Source organism: Camelus ferus, chromosome 23, assembly GCF_009834535.1.
Source record: "Camelus ferus isolate YT-003-E chromosome 23, BCGSAC_Cfer_1.0, whole genome shotgun sequence".
In the NCBI taxonomy this organism is placed as follows: Eukaryota; Metazoa; Chordata; class Mammalia; order Artiodactyla; family Camelidae; genus Camelus; species Camelus ferus.
Genome location: NC_045718.1, coordinates 23,334,599 through 23,357,296, shown reverse-complemented (window position 1 = coordinate 23,357,296; position 22,698 = coordinate 23,334,599). Strand labels below are relative to the sequence as shown.

Sequence of the window (22,698 nt, the reverse complement as noted above, 5' to 3'; positions counted from 1 at the left end):
TTAAATACAAAAGTAACGCTTAAAGGAGCAGAGCCAGGAGATAAGGATTTTAGGATCAAAAGCACTGAGACCGGGGATGCTTTAACAGAGGCTATGGGTATACTCAGTTCAAAAGATTCAACCTGTACAGCCAGAACAGCTAGTAAGTAGCAAGTACACATTAAAAACCAAACATAAAATTCTGAATGTAACATTACTCTCTATAAATTATAAGACGCGTTGCCCACAGTGACATTTTCAAATATTAAAAGGGTCAGAGTAAAAAGAGAACATTTTTTATATCAGGCAAATAATATGTCCCAAAGTTCAGCTTTCTTTTGGGACAAATAGTAATTTTCAAGATTCAGTTCACAGAGTCAATATTACCTTCAAAATAATTATAAAAATTTTTTTACCTTGTGCAGCATTTTAAAAAATATCATTTCTGGGAAGGATTATAAAAGCTAAATGCATCTTTTGGTGGTTAAGACTTGGCCCACGGGGGATGCAGCTCTGCAAATTCACAGAAGTGACTTAAGAAATGTGTGTGGAAACTTGTTATATGATAGGCTCACTAGCAAATTCCATTTTTTAAATGTTTCCATTTCAATGAAACCAAAATGACATTTTTCCCCCAAGTACTTTCTCTTTCAAAACCAAAAATCTTCATCCAAATAGTTGTGACTCACTTAACACATAAGTTCACCAAAATGTTGATTTTAGAAGTTAGTTCATGCTCAAGATGGCTTTTTATAAGTCTTCTTTCTTATAAACAGGATGTCACAGTTTGAACAGAGTAAATTAACTTAATCAGTAAAAGGTCTATATTTGGGTAAAATGTTCATCCCACAGGTTTTAGTGGATTCTAAGCCTGGGGTGGGGGGGGATGTTTTCCCATTCTTAATTGCCCCCTCTTAAGATGAAATACTGGCAGTCAAGTGATCCAGGAAAAGCTAATGTATATGGGAGTATTATCAAACAACTCACAAATCCTTTTCACTTTCTAATATCTAAGATTTGTGCATTAATTTTTACATTATTCAATTCACTTGATTCAAGAATCTTATTCAAATTAAAATATCTGCAATGTTAAGATAACTTGCTAAAAAAAAGGTTCCTAGTGTTATTTTTAAATTAGGAAACTTTTAAAAAAAATGTATTGGCTGTTATAAGCATTAAGTATAGTGCCGCATATTCAAGAAACCTGTACGTGGGTCTCTTGCTTGTTAAGAGCAGAGGGTAATGTCTCTATCCTGGATCGCCTCCCTAAATGCCCTTACTTCCCTCTCCACCCCACCACTTCATCACTTTTTTCCTTCCCAAACTCCTGAGATGCCACCTGCAGGATGCTGCAACCCTCTCTCCCTTCCTGGGTTCCTCACTCACTCAGCACGTCACTGCTGTTTTCTTTGTTGCCACTGAAGATACGCACACAAGTCCTTTCCATTTTAAGAGCTTCCTGGCTAATCATAATAGGAGAGCAGACAGACGGTAATAAAAATAGCAAAGAAGGGTGGAGGTACCAAGGTTTTAGGAATTTTATAAACTTTTCAAAGTAGTTAAAGTAAGTCGCTGACTCTCACATGACACAGGCCGGCCTCTTTTACATGGCGCCATTTTTCTCTGGACTTCTTCTCCTTGACACTTTACATAAGGAAATCACCAGAGCCTAAGTTTGTCTAGCAGATAAAACTGCTAAAAATGTAGCTCAGGAAGGATTCAGTCTGGTCTTATTCCTAGGAACCCATTCTCTCCTCAGATGCGTTTCCCAAACATTTGCTGGCAACAATCCCTTTCCTACTTGGTCCCAGCATTAAGAGAGCCCTTTCCTGTCTGGTCATAAAGAGCTGTTGGTTGAGGGGCCAGAACAGACCACGAAAAGGCTCTCTTGTTTTGGCCCGATAGTCCTACCTAATTCAGTCTTTATGCCCATTGCAGCAGATTGTACAGAATATTTAAACTCTGATCTAGAAAGAGGAGCGAAAGCTACGACTTACCGATGGCTTACCGAAATGAAATCATTCCATCCCAAGCCCCGAGGAGGGGACGTGTTGAGGGGAGTCACATTCCCACTCTTTATATTTCCACGGATTTAGTACGAGATTCTTAGTAAGACCACTTGGCCACAGATTTAAGCCTTACTTCCAGCTACCTTTATAAGTAATTAAGCTGGTATTTCAACTGCCATCATTCTCACAGTCTGTTCAGAACTCAGGGATGAAAGGTTTGTCTTGGCTCCCTGAAATCCCAACAGTAAGTATTGCCATTTTACAACAGAGAAGCCCTATGCTCAGAGGTAAGATAACAGTTATCAGGTCCTACAGGAAAGGGGGCAGCAGAGCTAGAATTCAAGCTCAGACCTGTAGGGCTTCATAGCTCAGGCTCTTTTCATTAAACCAGGCTGTCTGTGTCACCTATGATCTCAGCTACTATTTTTCCCATCACTTATCCATCATCCTTTTTAATCCCTGCTGTATGGTAGACGCTTAGCTAGGGCTGGAAACACTCAGTCAAACAAGGTGTTCCTCTTCCCCTCAAGGTTCTTACTGAACCAGGTGGGTCTGAAAGTAAGCACTGCTTTCCCAGGAGCCTCCTTACCTTGCTATGTCCTCATTCCACCGGTTTCCAGAAGTTAGCCCCATTGTACTTGAGAGTACAATGCCCTCTCCCTGCTAAGTTTAATTTTCTTTGCCTTGATGCTGCTGAATCACAGAATATTTATAAAGAAAAAAAAAAAGATATATCCTGGATTTAAAGAATCATCTAGCCATTCTGGAGTAAGGTTATCAACTCCACGTCCCTTCTCTGGTTTTTTAAAATGATACATGTATTATAGAATACTAATATAGACTTTGTTCTAAATAAAATCAGGATTTTTTTTACATGGATCTATAAGTATTTTTAGTTTAGATACCAAATTATCGATTTCAATTTTTTTGATTTGTTTGATTTTGTTTTTATTAATCAAAGGTACTCTGTCTTAATATGAAAGGGAAAAAACTTTCTGCTTTCATGTATTTTTTTTTTAATAGTAAAGCAATTTAACTGAACGAAGTGTTTTCTCAGTGCTTCAAGAGCTAAAGGCCCTTTCAATAATGTTAAGTTCTGTTTTCATTTTTACAAATGGAACTGTGACTTCAGTATTAAACAAAAGCTCACCTGCTAAACCAAACTTCCCTTATGCTATCTAGTAAAAAAAACACAAGACCAAAAAAGGCCAAAAAAACTAAACCTCTCCAGCATTTGAACCTATATTTTGGGATTTTCAATTTCAGCATTCAAGAAGTTGTCCATTTCCTGCTAGGTTCTTGGCCCAAGATTAGGAAAACTGCCATTGGAACAATATTAGGCTCACAATCATAAGGAAAGGAAGATCAATACATTGCCTTACCCATCCTTTGCAAGCATGGACATCTACAGTATACAGGATGCACAGAATTTTTATCCCTAGAAATTACCTTTGAGTCTCAATACAGAGTAATTTGGAGTCTTCTTCATTAAATCTAGTACAATTTGCTGTCTGCCTCACTAAGACTTAACTGTCAATCACTGAAGGTTTTCCTTCTCATTTTTTCCTCCACATGCTTCCACAATTCTTCTATATATCCATTCCGAATCCCAGAAGTTAAATAACTTCTTGGTTTCCCCATAGTCCCTAGGATTTCTGAACCATTTGGGTCAAATCCCACTTAATTAATCACACAGAGAGCTATCAGTTCTCTAAAGAGTTCTGAGAGACCACTAGCTAAATAAGGGGGTTATCAGACCCCTTGCAGAATTTTCCCACAATAACACACAGAAGCACCAAGAAGAGAAAAGATTTCCTGCTTGATTTAATTGTTACTCCTTGATTGCAAACATTCTGTCCCATTGGAACAGGAACTAGAGCAATCATGAGCACTAGTGCTAAGCACAGCACCTGATACATAGTATGTGCTCACTGAACACCAGGATGAATGAACGAATGAGCGATGAATGTAAGACATCTCCCTTGCAGTCACATAAACCCTCTCTCTGCAGTCCAAGCAATTTTTCTGAGCCACTGTGGTGATAGTGGTTCTCACTGCTCATCAGTAACCCTCACTTCTCATCAGGTACCTTCCTTGTCATCTGTTAAATTCCTGGCAAACTTCTGCTCAGTGATCAGCTCGTTAATAGCAATTTTAATAACTGACTTTTGACATGGTTGCAGAACGTTAGGCAACATGAGCAACTGTTTTCTAGAGTTTCTCTATTAGGACAAACGGTTTTGAACAAAAAACCTTGCCATGGTTTTCAGTGGAGGTTTATATGTTTTCATGATAAAACTGCCTTCCGTGAAGAAAGCTCTGAGCACACCACTAAATGAGTCGTGGTTTTGGTTGTAAGAGAAACTAACTGTTTGGAGACTAAAACCTGCATTTCCAATAATGACTTTGAAAACATGATTCCAAGGAAACTTAATATGATATATACAAATATGTTCTTTCCAAGTCAAAAAATGTGAAGACAAATGATTTGACAGCTGTGAAAATCTGTAACAGTTTAGTAAATATAAACACACCAGAAGGAGACTTCTACCTGTTAAAAGTCCCTAATTATGTACAGAGAGAAGAGTATAAGGCATTAGACTGAGATGAAGCAAATTTCATTATTAAACTAAATACACTAAATTTCACTGATCAAAATTCCAAGAAGATATATTTGGATGGCAAAGTAAATTTATGCTGAGATGGAAAATGTGTTTCCATAATATCAACCATGAGGATTTCTTAGAATATATCTGAACTTTTGGCTAAATTTTTTTGGTTTTTAGTTAGAAAAATAGGTGAGGTGAGGATACTTTGTGAAATTATAAATTTGCATATTATTATGCAATCATATTATCTCTTATGCACTAACCTGGTTTACAAAAAGGACTGTATCTAAGGACTTCTTTGGGCAGCTTCTAAACGATTCATGGAAATGCACTTCTTGGCTTACGTGAGTCACTCCCATCCTAACAGCATATATTAAAGAGAACACTGATTTTGAAAAATAATGTCAACTTGCATTAAATTAGGCAGTTATTTCATTTTTTTCAGATTTTGAAGAATCATCAACTAATTGTTTTTATTGTGGTATAACTGACATACGTTACATTAGTTTGAGGCGTACAGCTCTAACACAGTACTTCAACATTTATATACATTATGAGATGATCACCACGACAGGTCTAGTTACCATCTGCCACCATTTAAAGTTATTGCAATATTAATGACTATATTTCCTATTCTGTACATTACATCCCCATGACTTATTTATTTAATAACTGGAGGTCTGTGCCTCTTAATCCCCTTCACCTATTTTGCCCATCCTCCCAACCCCTAGGAATTTTTTTTAATCATGGACTTAGAAGACAAGTTTTGAAAGCAAGCCTAAATAAGCAGAACTCAATCTTTCACACATTTCCATATAATTAAGATAACTTCTTAGATTTTAATGAAGAAAGGCTGATCTAGGTCTCAGTCCATAAGGCAAGCATGATTTAATAATTTATCAATTCAGACTTCTCATCAAATACGAAATAAAATGACAAAAGTTAATAAACAAAACATAGGAAGCCAGCAGTAAACTGTCAAACATAATTTTTACCATTAACTTTAACTTACCTCTACAAATTTGACTATAAATTATTATAGGCATTGCTAAAATCAAGTAAATGACACTTTGCTAAATAATTTACTTCCTTCTCTCACCTTTTTGGGAGGGTGGCTCTGCTAGAGCTGCGGTTAGCACTAGGGGGCCTGTTTATTCATATGTAAAATAAAAGTGCTGGAGGGGCTGTCTGGCTCCCAGGTCTTTTTAGCTCTAGAACCCTGAGCATTGGTGAAAGAACAAAAAGGACCATCAGGAATACTCATCACTAAGGTAACCAGCCAGCCAGTAAAACAGGTCCTCTGCATAAATATAAATGTAAAATTAAAATCTTCCGGAAGGGCTCTTCCTGCAGAAAAATGACTAAATGTTGAATTCTTACATTCAGTCTCATACACAGAGAAACCTGAACTCTTGTACCTACTTCATCTTCACCAGTGGTCTCTAAATGCTTTTGATCCAATTTTGCCAACAGTGAAAAGGATTTGTGCATGCCAATGTAAATGTATATTTATTCATGACTGAGAAATCTATTATGCTCTAACAAATTACATCAGGAACATCATGAACTAAAAAATAAAAAGTAGGGAATGAGGTTTTAAAAACACAAAGCAATAGAAGTTTTCCTGTTTTCTTCCTATGGAAGAAAGTTTCCCTGCTTGGACTTTCTTGCTCATTTCCCGGGGATGAGCACTGTACTTCAGAGCTCTGGTCAAAGCCACTGCACCACCACTGGGTGCTTTTGAGATGCTCCCAATAATCACACCAAGGTTACAACCTATATCCTAAACACTTATGTATCACTTTCCAAAATTTCCTCCTTTTCCTTTAATTTAAACACCACTGTTTGCAGAATATGTTCTTTAAGCTGTCTTCAAAGAAGTTCAATACAACAACGTAACTGAACTCTAATCCGATTCAGAGCAGGGCTTGCTGGCTTGAGAAGGGCATCAGACGGTGAATGTCCCTTACAGGAAGTACATCTGGGTTTCTTTTGAGATTTACAGCCCAATAGAAAGATGAGAAGGTTCAAGTCAAAGCAATGCCTCTCGCTTTTTCCTGGCAAAAATACCAACATGAGTGAGAATACTATCTGTCGTTATATCTGACAGCAAAAGGAAGGTTCTAAAAAGTAAACAACCGATTATTTCCCAGATGGGGTACTCGCCTTAACTCAGTGGCTAATTTTACCTTATTGTCACAAGGTAGCCAGGAGGAAAGACTATTTTTATGTACTTTTCTGAACTATACAAGACGATTCTTTTCCAAGATCCTTTTAAAAAAGCTCATAATTTTTGTTTTTCCAAAGACTCTTGCAAACACGCATTTCCTAGCCAGCTTTTGCCACGTCAGGCCCCCTCGTCCGCATTTCATTCCCAAAATGCTCCCTGAGCACAAGGATCTAGCAGGTAAAGACTACAGTACTAGGAACAGGGTTCTACAGTTTCCAAAGACCAAAACAGCTACCAAATACAAAAATTAAAGAGACAGAGACGGGTCAACAAAAGTAGTGTCCATCTGCCTCTTCTCTAATTTCTTTCTCAGCATTTGTTGCTTTGATCACATCAAAGTCCTTTGCAAATGATTGGCAAAGTGTATTTCTACCATTTTCCCTTATTTCCTCTGAAAAGTAGAAATAAAATTAAAATAATGGGTTTAAAGAGAGGTACAAGAAAATAAAATCCTAGTAATAATAAAGATGTTTATTACACTACTCAATGCCATGCAAATACCATTTTGTTCCCCTGTTCCCCTACGATGCTGTGACCATGACTCTGTATTCAGGGCCCCCACTGATACACATGGGATGTTTTCATTTAACTTAACTCCTCAGGCAGTTGGGAAGGGCCACTAAGAAACTCACAATCTAGCCAGTTTCAGAGTATTATCTCCTAAGGTAAATTAAAAAAAAATTTTTTTTCATCTTCTATGAAACCATCAAGTAAAAATATTTGTTCTTTTCTTCTAAGCCAGTTTACACTGTGGTCACAAACACACCATTATTTTAGGATTCCACCCACATTTTTTTATTTATAATTTTTGGGTTTTTTTAGAGTCTCGAACTGTGAGGGTCACATACTGGACTTACAATGTGTTTAAAATAATATGTGCACTGTATTATATCATTGAAATTCGGTAAGACAAAAGAACTTAAATGTTCTCACTAAATAAACAAAGTGAGGCGATAGATGTATTAACTCATTAGATCCTTTCACAATATATATGTATATATCTTTCAATTGCACCTCAATAAAGCTGAAAAATACATATATTAAGAAATACACATACCTATGCGTTACCATAAAAATTAAAAATTGAGTAGAATACAGTAACGTGTAATACAAGGCTACCGGCCTGAACAGGGAAGACTCTCATCACCTAGAACCTGCATACTCCACAGTTTCTAGAAGATCTCGTTAATTATATTTATAAAGTGATACAACAGCCTAAGATTAACATGCCGCAAGTAAAATTTTTGTTATCATCACTGTGTCTCATTTTCTGCTATCTTAAAGCACTTTCCACTTCTACTTAAGCAAATTATTTCTATGTCATCAATGAAAGGTAGAAAAATGGGTATTTTAGGGCAGAAGCTTGTCAGCCTGTATGGAGCTACCAATGTCTGAGAGTCTTCCCTCTGCATTTTGCTAATTAGAAAACTAAAAGTAATCTCCAGCAGAGTGTTGCAGCCTCCTTTCCCAGGGCCTCCATCCACCACAGAGATGTGCATGGGGTATTTCTGACCGAAAGCAAAGCTCTGCTTGTAAAAACATCCCCATTTCCAGGATATTACACACTCCCCAAAAGAAGGGCTTTGCCAGGTTAAACTGTAATTAACAAATAATAAAAACAGATTCTTCTCTGAGATTTTTATAAAACTGCAAAGCAGATTTTCTTTTCTGATAGTATTTAGGAAAGAAGTTTGAGTTAAGAAAGAACGGCAACCAACCAGAAAGTATAAAACCCTCCTAAAACTGAATCAGGCTAGTGAGTTTATTCTGGGAAGTTTAATAGTTTAAGTTTAACTAGAAAAACATGCTAAACACTACATTCCTACCGTCATGTTTAGCATGTTTTTCTAATACTTCAAACTGATTTAAAAAAAATGGTTTGGATTTTCAGGAGCTGGTCCAAATGATCCGTGACAGAGAATTACTGTATTACTTTTACCACTATTATGACAATTTATTTAAAATTGGAGTTAGAACAATAATAATAATTGGATAATATAACCAGAAAAGAAAGAGTTGAAATGATAGGAATGCAAGACCTAAGAGATACAACAATAAAGCAAACAGCAACTGAAATAACATGTATAAAAAAGGAAAAATTTTTTTAAAAAACGTGAATTACAAAATGTGGAAAAAATATTTAAAAGGTAAAAAATATTGACATTAGAATTGAAAATTAAAGGAGATAAACATCTTAGAGAAAAGAAGGTTTTTAAGAAGCTAAGGACATTTTCTAAAGTTTGCAGGTGTTTCTAAAACTCAAATTTAAGAGACTAACATCACCAAGATGGGAGAATAACTAACTACGATCTGAGAACAAGACAGCACTGAGAGGACCTAGAACACGGGAGTGAGGTTGAGGCATCCTCGGCACCACAGGGACCAAGGCAGACTGACTGCATCAGAGGACTGGATGTTAGCTGCACCCACTGTAGTAATCATTTCATTTCACGATCTGTGTAAATCAAACCTTAATGCTGTACATCTCAAACTTACACGGTGATGTACATCAACTATTTCTCAACAAAACTAGGGGAAAAAAACTAAGACATGAAAAGGCTCAGTAAAAAGAGCAAAGATAATTTAAACTTGAATTCTTGTGCCACTTAAAAAAAAAAGAGGCAGATATCTCGTTAGTAAAATCAGGGTGGGACAATAAAATTCTGAACAAACTGCAATTTAAATTTCTTTCATAGAATGAAAAACAAATATTCAGTTGCACCCCTTTGCTTACCTTCATTGTCATGAAATGACCTTTTTTTTTTTTTTTTGCTCTGACATAGTTGTAGATTAAACTGTCTTCCAAAAATATGTATTGAAGTCCCAACCCTGGTACCTTAGAGCATGACCTTATTTGGAAATAAGACCCTTACAGATGTAATCAGTTAAGATGAATTCATTCTAGACTAGAATGGGCTTTTGGTTCAATATGACTGGTGTCTTTATAAAAAGAGGGAAATGCGGACACAGCAACAGGGACACAGGGAGAAATGCCATGCGATGTTGGAAGCTGGGATGGGAGTAAGGTCAGCAAGGACTGAAGGTCTCTCCTCCAGAAGCTGGGAATAGGCAAAGAGGATCCTACAAGAGTCTGGGAGGGATCTGGCCCCTGCTGGCACTTTGATTTTGAACTTCTATGAGAAAATGAATTTCGTTTGTTTAAAGTCACCCAGGGTCTATGGAACTTTGTCATGACAGCCCTGGGAAAGAAGACAGTCACTGTGTCCTGCTGCAAACCCAAGAAAACAATCTAAACAACAAGCGTTGGGGGGCAGGGTCGGTGCCACCAAAAACTTACCTGCAACGTAGTCGCCAAATCCAATGGTCGTCAGAGTGATAACCACAAAATAAATGGCATCCAGGGCACTCCAGCCTTCTATGTGCTTGAATATGATCGCAGGCAGAGCAACGAAGAGGACACAGCCAAACAGTATAAATATGATTGTTGAGATGATGCGAATCTTGGTCTGACTAACATTCCACTTCTAGGGATGAGAGAGAGTGAGAGAGAAATAGATTGAGATCGATCACTGGTGTACCTGCAAAGTAAACCTATAGACACCGTTACCAGCAAATTAGCAAATGAGAATGGAATTTTATTCCCTTTAATACTTAATTTTCAACTGTCTTTACTTGTAAGTATTGAGTATAACATGAATAACTGAAAACAATCAATGCTAATAATGTTGCTACTTTGCCCTTACATACCTTTGCAACAGGTAAGATATTTTCTAAAGTAAATTACATTTGATTGGAGAATCAAATTTCAGATTTACATCATTGTTTGTTTACCTAAACCACTTTTGAAATATTTCTATTCTGTAGGCATAACATCTGATTGTGGGCCAAACACAATCTAGAAACAGATGAAAACGGAGAAAACTGAACTATGAATTAAATATTTACTGTTGATAAATGATAAAATCATTAATTTCATGAAGACTTTTCCCTCTTGCTCCGACCAGATTTTCCTTTCATTCTTCAACTGATTAAAGTGAAATACTAACAGACTTTAAAGTCCACAGTTGGTTCCCAAGTGAACCAGATGAACTCTCTTTGTTCTATGGCCTTAAGTTGTACAACTAAATATATCAGACACGCTATGAAGGCAAGGATACGTCTTCAACACCCCTATGCTACAGCTCCCTCAGAGTCCCCATATTTTTTCACCTCTTCTTACCAGGAATTTCCGCAGCATAACATAGGAGGTGAAGTCCATACACACAGATCTCCTTTTGAGGTCGTCACCATATATTTTCATCTCTAAGTGAATCTGTCCTATCTACTATGAAAATTATAGGTCACATCCCCACCATCGAAAAATCACTGAATTTTAGAGCTTGAAAATTTTCTAGAGATCAAGATCTATGAAACCATAGAATGGAAAGTAAAAATAAAAATTTCTCTAGTTCACCATCCTTATCACATATGTGAGAGTTAAATGAATTCATGTTTGTAAAGTTTTCAAAACAGAGTTGACTATGAAACGCTGAATCTTGACCACTGAAATATATTCACTACCAGGACATCTGTTCTAAGCCCTGATGTGGATGCAGCATGAAAAACTCTCCAGCATCCAGCAGGCAGTCAAAAATCTGTTGAATGAATGATTGAAGAACAATTCAGCATTACTAAGTTTGTGCCACTAATCTGCCCTCTCAATTAATACAAGATACTTTTAATATCAATGTAAGAAAAATGTAATACCAGAAAAAATGGGTAAAATGCCTATTCTGGAAGAACCATGCCTATTCCACTCTCACAGTAAAAATATTTAAGAGTGAAATTTGAACTTAATGTGAAACATATCTAATGCTAAAACTAGAATTATAATTTAAATTAAAAAAACTAATATTCAGTGGTCTTATTTCATCAGTAGAGTTCAATGTAAAATACTTTGTTGAAATTTTTGTTAAAAGATAAAACATTATTGAAGAGAAAATAAAATGTAACAGTAGTGGCAGCGGTAACAAATCATTTATAATCTCACCCTCTAACACAATTGTTTTCTTTATCCAGTAATTTTTTTCAAGAATAGAAGCTTGTAATCCTGATGATACTGTTTTCCCTTAAAATTCTAACCAGAGCATTTTCATTTTAATTATTTATTTCCCTACTGAATATAAAATAGCCATGAACATCTTCATGTATATTGCTTTTGGTTCTACTGAATGACATCCCTGAGATAAATTTCTGTCAGTGACATTACTGAATCAAGTTATATGACCCTCTTTATCATGTTTGCTGTATATTATTCTGTCCTTCACAAAAGGGCTATGTAAAGTTTAAAATGCTACCAGCCATGAACAAGGGCACCAAAGTGATTTTTAAATAAAATGTCATTCACTTACTAGCTAGGTTAAGCTTTCACATCTAATATCTCCAACTCTCAGAGCAATGCCCCATCATCAGTACCATTATTCACATTCTACAGATGGCAAAATGAAAAAAAAAATGAAGACGAATATATATGTATGTATATGCATAACTCGGACACTGTGCTGTACACCAGAAATTGACACATTGTGATCGTACTTCAACTTAAAAAAAGGGCAAAGTGGAGATTTAAGGGTAAAATAACTACTTTAAATGAATAAAGCTAGAAGATGATACATCTAGAATTTGAACCTATGACTTTTTTCCTGTTTATTTTGCTTTTTCTCATTCATTAATGTATTTATTCAGAGAAATATAAAAAAACTAGAAAGTGAGTTACTTGCAAATAGAGGCACATATAATTTGTTGTAAAAAAAAATAACTAAATGTCTAACTATACCTGAAGTGAAGAAACATTTATAATATTTTTAAAAATTAAGCAATTAACATATGTAGTTAAAAGACTATTGCACTCACAATAAAAGTATCTTCCACTTTTGCAATTCCTTTTCCAAATATGGTCCCTAGTTGATCTCCAACTCCGGCCAACAGAAAACCAAAGAGGGGAATTCCCAGTAAGGCATAGATGATACAGAATATTTTTCCCCCTTCTGTGCGTGGTGAGATGTTTCCAAATCCTAAAAAAAAAAAAAAAAAAAGAATTCAGTTGTTTATAAATGGGTGATAGTTTAAAACATATGACCTCAAGCTTGATTCAGAAATTCCAAATGTTGTATCAATTCTAGATTTTGACTAATTAAGAATCCCTTTATACCATATAAGCTTTTAATGGAAAATTCTCTTATAAACAGATATTTTAACAATCCATAAGTTATAGCTAATGTTCCAATTAAACTGGATGATTGAAATTGAGGGAGTAACATAGGCAATGAAGTCACTATTTTCATTAAATTAACTCCTATCTTTCTATACTGATAATCCTGTTGACTACAAAGCTTCCATTGCCATTTACTGAGAAGAGTGTATTGCCTTAAGAGTATTCACATATGCTTAAATTATTTAAAAAGTTTAATAACTTTTAAATTTGGGTTTCATTCAAGTACCTACCAAAAAGTAATAAATAAAAACTTAAAATTATCAAAAAATTTTTAAAGTCCTGAGGATTTTTAAGGCTTTCCAGTTTTGTGTAAGGATGGTCTCTACTTGTTATGATTAAATCAGCTCAGTTCCCCCTCTTTTTCCTAATAACAAAAGCAGTGTCTAGAAATATGTTTGAGGTAAAGAATGCACATCTTCTAGAAGTATACAGAGCACCTATGTGAGCCTCTCATTGTCCTTCATATTATATTAATCTGGAATTTTAGTTTTAATTTCCTCTTTTACTCAAGGCTGTGGATGGATATTTTAAGATTGTTTTTTTCTGTTGCTACTTTCTAGTTTTATGACTATTAACAGTTGAAGAGTATGGCCTATATGATTTTTACTTGTTTGGAATCTACTGAGATTTTCTTCCTGGCTTTACAATGGCAATTTTTGTGTTCGCTTCACTGTTCTTTGAAAAGAATATGGGTGTTCTATTTGTTGGGTACAAAAAGGACACATATGATCAAGGGGCTTCATATCACCTCTCCAAATCCATTCCTAATGTTCTTTCACAACACCTTCCTCGGGGGAGGTGGGGAGAGGCTAATATTTAATCCCTTTCGCCCATTCATTTTTCTCCCCGTAAGAGTTCCATCTTCCTCTTCTTGCTTCCGCCAGTTTGGTGTTCATTGCTAGTCATTTCATCTATTGAGGGTTTTTTTTTTTTTCCCCAAATGTATATAATTTTCAAGAACTTTTGCCTTTTTTCATTAGCCTGTTCTTATGCTATGAAAATAATAATTATATTCATTTCTTGGGGTTTTCTCAATGTTGTACCATATATTAACTCAATTCCTTAAGAGAAATTCTAGGCTTCCTTGATTTAGGTGAATTGCTTCAAGTGTTTGAGCATTCCTAGTTGTATTTTCATACACATAAGCATACTATAAAAACAGATTGGTTACTATTTGTGGCTGAATGTATTTCCCAGCCTCAGTGAGAATCGTGGTTGCTCTGGTGGTACATGCAAGAGTCTCTTCAAACAAGTGTGTTGTCCAGAGAGAAGGGGACCGGGGTCTGACTGGGCATTTCATTCATTGAACTGATGTGGGTGTGCCGCTCACATAATTTGAGAGCAGGGTCTCCTAATTCCTCACGGCAGCCTCCAGGTCACAGCTGCCTGACTGCTTCTCAGGCCCGCTGGCTGCTTGAGGAAGATCTGTCACACAAGTCTTTGAAAAGCTTGTATTCACAGCTTAATTCTGGAGGCAAAGGCTGGAGACAGCTACTGTGAAGTCAGGATTAGCAGTTCCCCCAAGCTTTGATTAGTTTACAGGCTACTGCTCATGGGCTCACGTCTGTTTCTAATTTGGATGCCTTTATGAGGTTCCCTCAGAAAAATATTCCTTTTGGACTCTTCCGTTTTGCTTCTATGGGGGATGTGGGCTCCTCAATTCAAAATATTTCAGTGTCGATGTGCTCTGCTCACAGGATGAGGAGGGCCGGAAGGCCCTGGGTAGAAGGAAGAAGCCTCAAGTCAGGATAAAAAGCCTGCCATGGATGGCACTCCAAGACCTGGGAAAATGGATGGGTATCTACGCATTTAACTCATTTATCTTCCATCTGCTCTCATCTACTAATGCCTGGGAATGCCGAACACCAGGGCAACATGTGCAAAGGTCTCTCCAGAGCAAGTGTGAAAAGGGCCCAGAAGTCTTGTACCAAGGTAATTTGAAGAAGAAAAAGGCCATCCCAAAGGTTAACTAGACAATTTAAGCTGGACTATTTGGGACAGTGCATGATTGCTGTACAATATCCAAGAACAGAACTCAACCATCTCAACACTGTCCTCTGTTCTAGCATTAATAAGCAGAGTACCAAGAACAAGAGAGCCTTGTGAAGTCAGCAGGGGGGATTGTTTTGACCTGAGTCCTCTGATTATTCCAGAGAGTCCTGCTAAGATCCAGCACTGTTCTTTATTGTCCCCCCAGATGAAAAACCACGTGGCCTGAGGTAGGGCAGGCCTACACCATCCCACTTTCTCTTTTTGCATAAGAGGACAAATGTCTTCAGAGGTATATCCATAAGAAGTAACCTACCTCCAGGAAGGGTCAAGGATCAAAAATAAAAGGTACAACTTTTAAAAAAAAATTCTGACTCTGGCATCACTATACATAGCCTAGCTGTCAGAGGGCTCAATTTGATCTGCTCCACGAAAGTTAAAAGCGTAAGAAACAAAGGCTCCAACTTTTCATCCATCACTGACTCAGATTCAGCCCAGAAGCCACTAGAACGTCTTCAGAAAAGCTGACAGAGAATTTCCTCGGGAAGCCCATTTATATCACCAACGAAATGGCCCCAAGTCCAAAGAATTCTAGATGTAAGGAGAGCCAATCTACCTTTCATTGATCAAAAACAGAGACCAGTTCCTTGTGGCATCATTGTGCTTCATGTTCATTGTCTCCATGGCAAAGTCAGCAGAAGGGAGAACGAAGTGGGTAGGACTGAGGGAACCCGATATGATTCTTTGCTGAGTCTCTGCTGCTTCCCCTTCCAAATATTTCTCTCGACACCATTAGGCTGCCCTCTGCGCCCTCGGGGGTGGGGCCCCTCCCACAGTCACCCAGCGCACACACACAAAGTGACCTAGCACTTTTCCGACATAAATAATGCCATCTGCAGCAACACAGATGGACCTAGAAATTATCATATTAAGTGAAATAAGTCAAAGACAAATGTCATGTGATATCTCTTACATGGGACTCTAAAAAAACCTGACACAAATGAACTTACTTACAAACTGGAAATAGACTCACAGACATAGAAAACAAGCTATGGTTACCAAAGGGGAAATGGATGGGGAGGAGGGGTACATTAGGAGCTTGGGATTAACAGATACACACGACTATATATAAAACAGGTAAACAACAAAGACCTACTATATAGCACAGAAAACTATATTCAATAGCTTATAATAACCTATAATGGAAAAGACTAAAAAAGAATATATATATATATATATATATATATATAAATAAAACTGAATCATTTTGCTGTGTACCTGATTACAACCTTGTAAACCAACTATACTTCAATTAAAGAATAAAGAGCATGCCAGCAACTCCCCAGACACTTTCCTGGGCGAGAGGATCAAACGGCTGTTCAGGGGATGGTCCTCATGTTTTCTTCCCTCTTCCCTGCGTAAAGTAAGAGTAGGCTTGTCTCCACAGATACGCCACATGTTCTAACCAATGATTAGACAATGTTTAAACAACTCGATACTATTAACGGATTTATGAAAAGTATCCATTGACTCTAAGCAATACAATGTGCTAAGCTTTTCAAAATATTGATCTTAGTAGTTGTCTGGATTTCCTGACCCTTTCCCTGGTTAGTCAGCAGCATCTCCATTGCCTCGGGGTGGAACAGACTGTTTTGGCAAGAAGAAAAATGGGAAAGAAACAATAATAAGTTTTGCTTTCTTTTAACTCCTAAATTAAGGTGTTCACACTCAAAATGCTTCGCCTGAGGAGAGCAGCTGTCAGTTTACAGCATAACATATGCTTCGCAATAAAGTTAAAGGAGTGGCTTTCAGTGCAGCTTCCGAAGAGCTTAAGGGAACAGAAAAGACTGAAGACTGATGGGGCCTAACCTTGGAGGAGGTGGGGTGGGGCAGAAACCAGAGAGAGGACAGGGCCTGGGGTGGTGGGGTGTGTGTGTGTTCCAGTGGTATCCTGAAGCTGTCTTGAGAGATCAACGATCAAATGCTTGGGAATTTTGCAAGTCAGCTGACTTCGCATTAATAGCTTGAAATCAACTACCATAGAAATTGGCTGGCACTACAATTTAGGGATTTACACCCCTCAGCCGCCTAATATTGGCCAATACGTTATAGAATAGGAGTCAAATTTAAGAGGCTATACATAGTCTGTGCCAGAGATCTGGATGGAAGCTTAACCAATGCCTGTTGGCCAACCCCTGACAGTTACATAAGCACATCTCCAGAACAGCTATCATCTCGTCTTCATATCACCTTCAGGGAAGAAGCCTTCCACAGAAAACTGCTACTAAGTCCATTGTAAGCAGATCACTTAGCAGGAGGGCCATATATGCCACTCCTATCTGAACAGTCCTAGGTGGACTGGTCATTTTTCTGACAGAATTTATTAATACTACAAATAAATAATACCTCCCCTTCAAGAACTGTCCACACTTGCGATTAATTATTTGCAGCAATCCATTTGATGTCTATAGTCCCTGCTTGGCTATGAGTTCCATAAATGTAGATATTGATTTTATTGTTTTTTATATACATATACTATGTATATATATAAGGCTATAATTCCAAAATCTTACTGGCTTATTAACTAGTGCATTAATGGACAATCAATAAATATTTTTTGACTGACTAATACATGAACCTAAAAAATTTACAAAACTTTAGCAAGAGGGTTAAGAAAACAAAAAATACAGAGAAATCCAATGTTTCTGTGTGAGAACTCATAAAAAATTAAATGTTATCTCCCACCAATTAATAAATTTACTATCTTTCAATCAAAATCTCATAGTTTTTAAAACTGATAAACCCCAAATACATTATTGGCTATGTGTGCTTGAAATATTTACTGAATAAAATTATTCTAAAGTTAATCTAGAGTAAAGTTAACAATAACAGTCAATATGGAGTAAAGTTAACAATAACAGTCAATAAATATTTAAAAGGAAGATTAATGCGAGGCAAAGTTTGCTTCCAAATTAAAAAGATACTATCTGTGTTTTAATAATTTAATTTAATAATAATAAGTTTTAATAATTAAAAGTGGTAAATTAATGAGTGAAAACAGTAGAAAGTATAGTACAGACCCCAGCATATAAATGAGTTCAATATTTGATAAATATGATATTTCACATAAATATAGAATTAGAATCAATAGACTTGATTATTAACTAAACAGTGATGGGGTAAACAGTAAGCCACCTGGAAATAAATTCTGTCCTTATCTCATGTTATACACAAAATATTACAGATGGATTAAATCATTAAATATAAGGAAAATATGACCATAAAATATACAAGAAAGGGCAGGAGGATAACTCTCTAAGTATAACTCCTAGGGCAGAACCATAAAGAAATGAAGGATAAATATGACTACACAAAAATATAAGGATGCTGTATGTCAAAAGAAGAACATAAATTCTATGTAAAGGCCAACCCAAGAGGCAGTGAAGAAAGACCCAGTCACATCTGCTGCTGGTCTGACCAGGGCTCCTCTTCATCAAATCACCAAGCTTTCATTTCATTTTCAGGGATGAAGTTGGCCCAAGTCTAACATGTCTGCACTGGTGCTTTGAGATGGTCTTCTAATTTAGCCTTCTGCCTTTTGCCTCCAGCCCTCATCTGGAAACCCTGGATTGCCACATAATAATAGACCTATTCCCAGGAAATATCAAATTTCCATAATGATAAACTGATAAACGCCAAATACATTCCTGATTTTGTGCACTTGGGATATTTACTGAAAGACTGTCAGCTGGCCAACTTGCACAAACAAGTTCACTTCCACTGAAAAATGTCAGACTGAACTTCTAATAAGCAACACTGTTGGCTTCTACCCTCTGCCTAAGACTTACTGAAATTAAGTTACATAGTTCAGTTGTTTACACTTCTTAGCTACAGCACACACACTCTAGGTTTAAGAGCACTATGTGACTAGCAGGCAGTTCATGAAAATCTTTAATTTCTTAGCCAGCTTCCAAAGTGGAAACAGTAGTTTATGACCACTTGTATTGACGACAGCAATGATAAAGGCAACAATCAATTGAAATTGCATTTATATGGACCCTCCAGAGTTAAACATAGTTTACAAAACACATCTAAGTAATTCTGACCCAAAATTTAGGAGGTAGGCTCTATTACCCTAATCCCATGGAGAGAAAATTTAGATAAGAAAAAATACTATTATTTTACTTTTGATCAATTTTATATCATGAAGTACCAAGCTGTACACAGAAAAGAAGAAATCAAACATCACCACAGCAATCAGTATGATTTAATTCTGTTCAATGAAGAAGTAGTCAACCAATACCACACCAATCACTGCTGCAAGACACTGTGGACACAAAGACGAAGATAACACTCATTTAAAAAATTCCAAACCATTAATAAACTCAAGCAAATATTCTATCTACTAACTTTTCTTGAAACATCAGTGAAGGTACACAAATGGACAAAGATTTGCCACAGTGAAAACCAAAAATAGCAATGTGTGTGTGAGAAACAACCCCATTAAAACACCGCACTTAGAAAGCTGGGTAAACAATTTTGGTCCCATATTTACTATGGGACCACTTAGAAACACCGCATTAGAAAGCTGGGTAAACAATTTTGGTCCCATATTTACTATGATCTGTGAAACAGAAGAGCAAGCCAACTAGGAAGTGGCTAAGTTAGGTCTATTCAAATGCTGACTGTACTCAGAGGCCGTATGTACTCTCGTTATGCAGCATTTAAGCATTGATGGTAGGACAGCCCCAAGACGAGCCTTGAAATAACTCTATTCTGAAACAAAAATATGTTAATGTAGTATATTGGGAAATTCTGCAAGGACCCACGGATAAATGAAGAGTGAGGAGTAATAGGAGACTGGAAAAAAAAGTGGAATATAAACCACTCAACATGAGCCTCTAAACAAAAAAATCCATGAATAAATCAAATGCAAAAAACATAAACACAACTAAAGCAGAAATTCACTCCAGATAAGAACAATTTCACAGGACAGTCTGAATTAATTTTTAAAGAGGTATGTTAGAATATTCAGAGGAAGGAAAACATAAAACTTCTATAGTTCTAATATACCTCACATAGGTCTCAGTATACCTAATATCTGGGGGAAGAGAGGAATAAGCCAGTGCAAAGGACCTGTGGTAGAAGTGGGCCTGGCATATTGAGGGAGACTGAGGAGGCCAGTGGGGCTGGAATGACAGGAGCAAGGTTGGGCCTGGCAGGGCCTGATTGTGGGGGTCTAGTGTAACCTCTAAGGCCTTGCAGGTACAGGGATGCAGAAATGCATTTGATAAAACTGATCTTCATTGATAACACAAATTTTAGCAAACTACAAATGGAAGGAAATTTTTATTAACCTGACTTTTATTAAAAAAACAAAACTAAACTAACAGTTGTTATTTACTTAAGGTGAAATTCCAAGTATTGGCTTTAAGATCAGGAACAGGCCAAGCACATCATCATTATGACATCTTTACTACACTGCATTGTGGGTCAATGCTACAGAATTAGGGGAAAAAGGTATAAAATGAGAAAGCAAAAGTTGAAGGCTTTTACTATTTTTTTGTACAACGTGCTTGCCTATGTAACAAAGACAAGAACAGGTTTACTGGATTCAAAATCAAGAATCACCTCACACCAGTCAGAATGGCCATCATTCAAAAGTCCACAAATGATAAATGTTGGAGAGGATGTGGAGAAAAGGGAAACTCCTACACTGCTGCTGGGAATGCGGTTTGGTGCAGCCACTGTGGAAAACAGTATGGAGATTCCTTAAAAGACTAAAAACAGATCTACCATAGCTTATAAAACCCTGAGGTGTTCCAAGGCCTTTACTTACAAATCACCATTCCTATTCACCCATACATTCAATTTTAATGATAATGTATTAAGTGCCAAGCATTTGGATACACAAGCTTCACTGAATCTCCACCACATCCCTGTGAGGGAAGTACTATTATCACGTCTCTCTTAAAAGTGAGGAAAATGAGGCACATAAAGTTTAAGCAGCTTGCCCAAGGTCACACAGCTAAGAACTGGAGGAGCCCAGATTAGAACCCAAGTGGCCAGACTCCTGAACCAGTGCTTTTAAGCAATAAAGAGGTAACCTGTAGGTAAATTTCCTGCTATGCAACTGTTCAACCTTCTGGTAACATCAAAACCATCATTACTGACTGAAAAAACTAAGCTAGACTTCTCTGACTCCTTATTTTTTTTGTGTGTTTTGCTCCTTCTGACTGGTACAAACATGGCCCCTTAATTATCATGTGAAATCTTTTTTGTCCTTTCTGCTCCACCAACGAAACACCACCTGCAACACACAGTCATTCCTTACTCTTTCAACCAGCTGTGATCTTGCCTTCTTTCAACAAACACAGTTCTTTCATTTCCTTGGGAGGGATTATGAATTACTCTAACATGAATTCTTGGCTTAACAGGCTTTTGTCTCTCTTCTTGATGATAAACTTCTTGGGAGCAGAGACTCTGTTTTAGTCATTTTTCTCTCCTTTACATACAACATGTAGTGCTTTGTTCTGAGCAGATGTTCCAGAAAATATGTTGAATAAAAAAGAATTGCCTGTAGGTTTTATTAACACATTGTATTTTAATTAAACAGACATGCTCAGATCTAAATTGTTCTACTGTACTAATTTTTTTTACTCCTTTTAATTTTATTCAAAACTGACAAGAAAAAAAAAAGCCAAATTCTTGACCCATGCAAATTGTATTTAAAAAATAACCCCTAAAAGTAACAATGAAAATATTTTAATACAAAACAATTTAAATTATTTTTGATGCAGAAAAAAAATACAGTTGTAGGGCATGAGAATAAAATGTTGGAGGTGGGGTGAGGAAAAGAACAATGTAAATTCAGGGCGTGCTCCATGATCAACCTAAGAAAAAGAGGACGCTGCTCAGAAGTCAACTATGGAGGACAGTATGAAGATTCCTTAAAAAACTAAAAATAGATTTACCATATGATCCAGCAATCCTACTCCTGGACATATGCCAGGAGCAAAATATAATTCAAAAAGACACATGCACCCAAATGTTCACAGCAGCACTATTTACAATAGCCAACACAAAGAAACAACCCAAATGTGCATCAACAGATGACCAGATACAGATGTGGTGTATGTGTACACACACACACACACACACACACACACACACACACACACAATGGAATACTACTCAACCATAAAAAATAATAAAATAATGCCATTTGCAGCAACATGAATGGACCTTCACTTCTAAGTGAAGTAAGCCAGAAAGAAAAAGAAAACTGCCATATGATACCACTTATATGTGGAATCTAAAAAAAAAAGACACAAATGAACTAATTATTTTTTTTTGAATATGTGTAAGCACATTTGACTGTCCTTTATGATTAGATTACTGCATTCTGTTGATTCTTATTTTGTGGTTGGCTTTATTCCTTTGATAACTATGTAAATTTAAAAAGCTAAATCTCTAAACTCTTCTTAGAAACAATGAACAGTACATACATGTAAATTTAAAAAATACATACAGTAAATTGTATATATGTATTTACATGCAATATATTATCTATGTGCAGTCAAATTGTAACAATTCTACTCAATAAAACTGAAAAATGAAAAAAATTTTTAAATAAATTAAAAAAAAAAGAAATCAAGGTGCAATGAT

The 22,698-nt window shown here is 36.5% G+C and overlaps 1 protein-coding gene across 5 annotated transcripts in view; it reads right to left on the bottom strand.

Moving 5' to 3' along the window:
- KCNK2 (potassium two pore domain channel subfamily K member 2) overlaps positions 1 to 22,698 on the bottom strand; it is a 177,967-nt gene that overhangs the window by 35,217 nt on the left and 120,052 nt on the right. For all 5 annotated transcript variants that reach the window (XM_032466475.1, XM_032466477.1, XM_032466474.1 and 2 more), the window contains exons 4-5: positions 12,681 to 12,841; positions 10,126 to 10,312 (exon numbers count right to left, since the gene is read on the bottom strand). In XM_032466475.1, the coding sequence (XP_032322366.1) occupies positions 10,126 to 10,312; positions 12,681 to 12,841 (348 nt within the window). The remainder of the gene's footprint in view (positions 1 to 10,125; positions 10,313 to 12,680; positions 12,842 to 22,698) is intronic.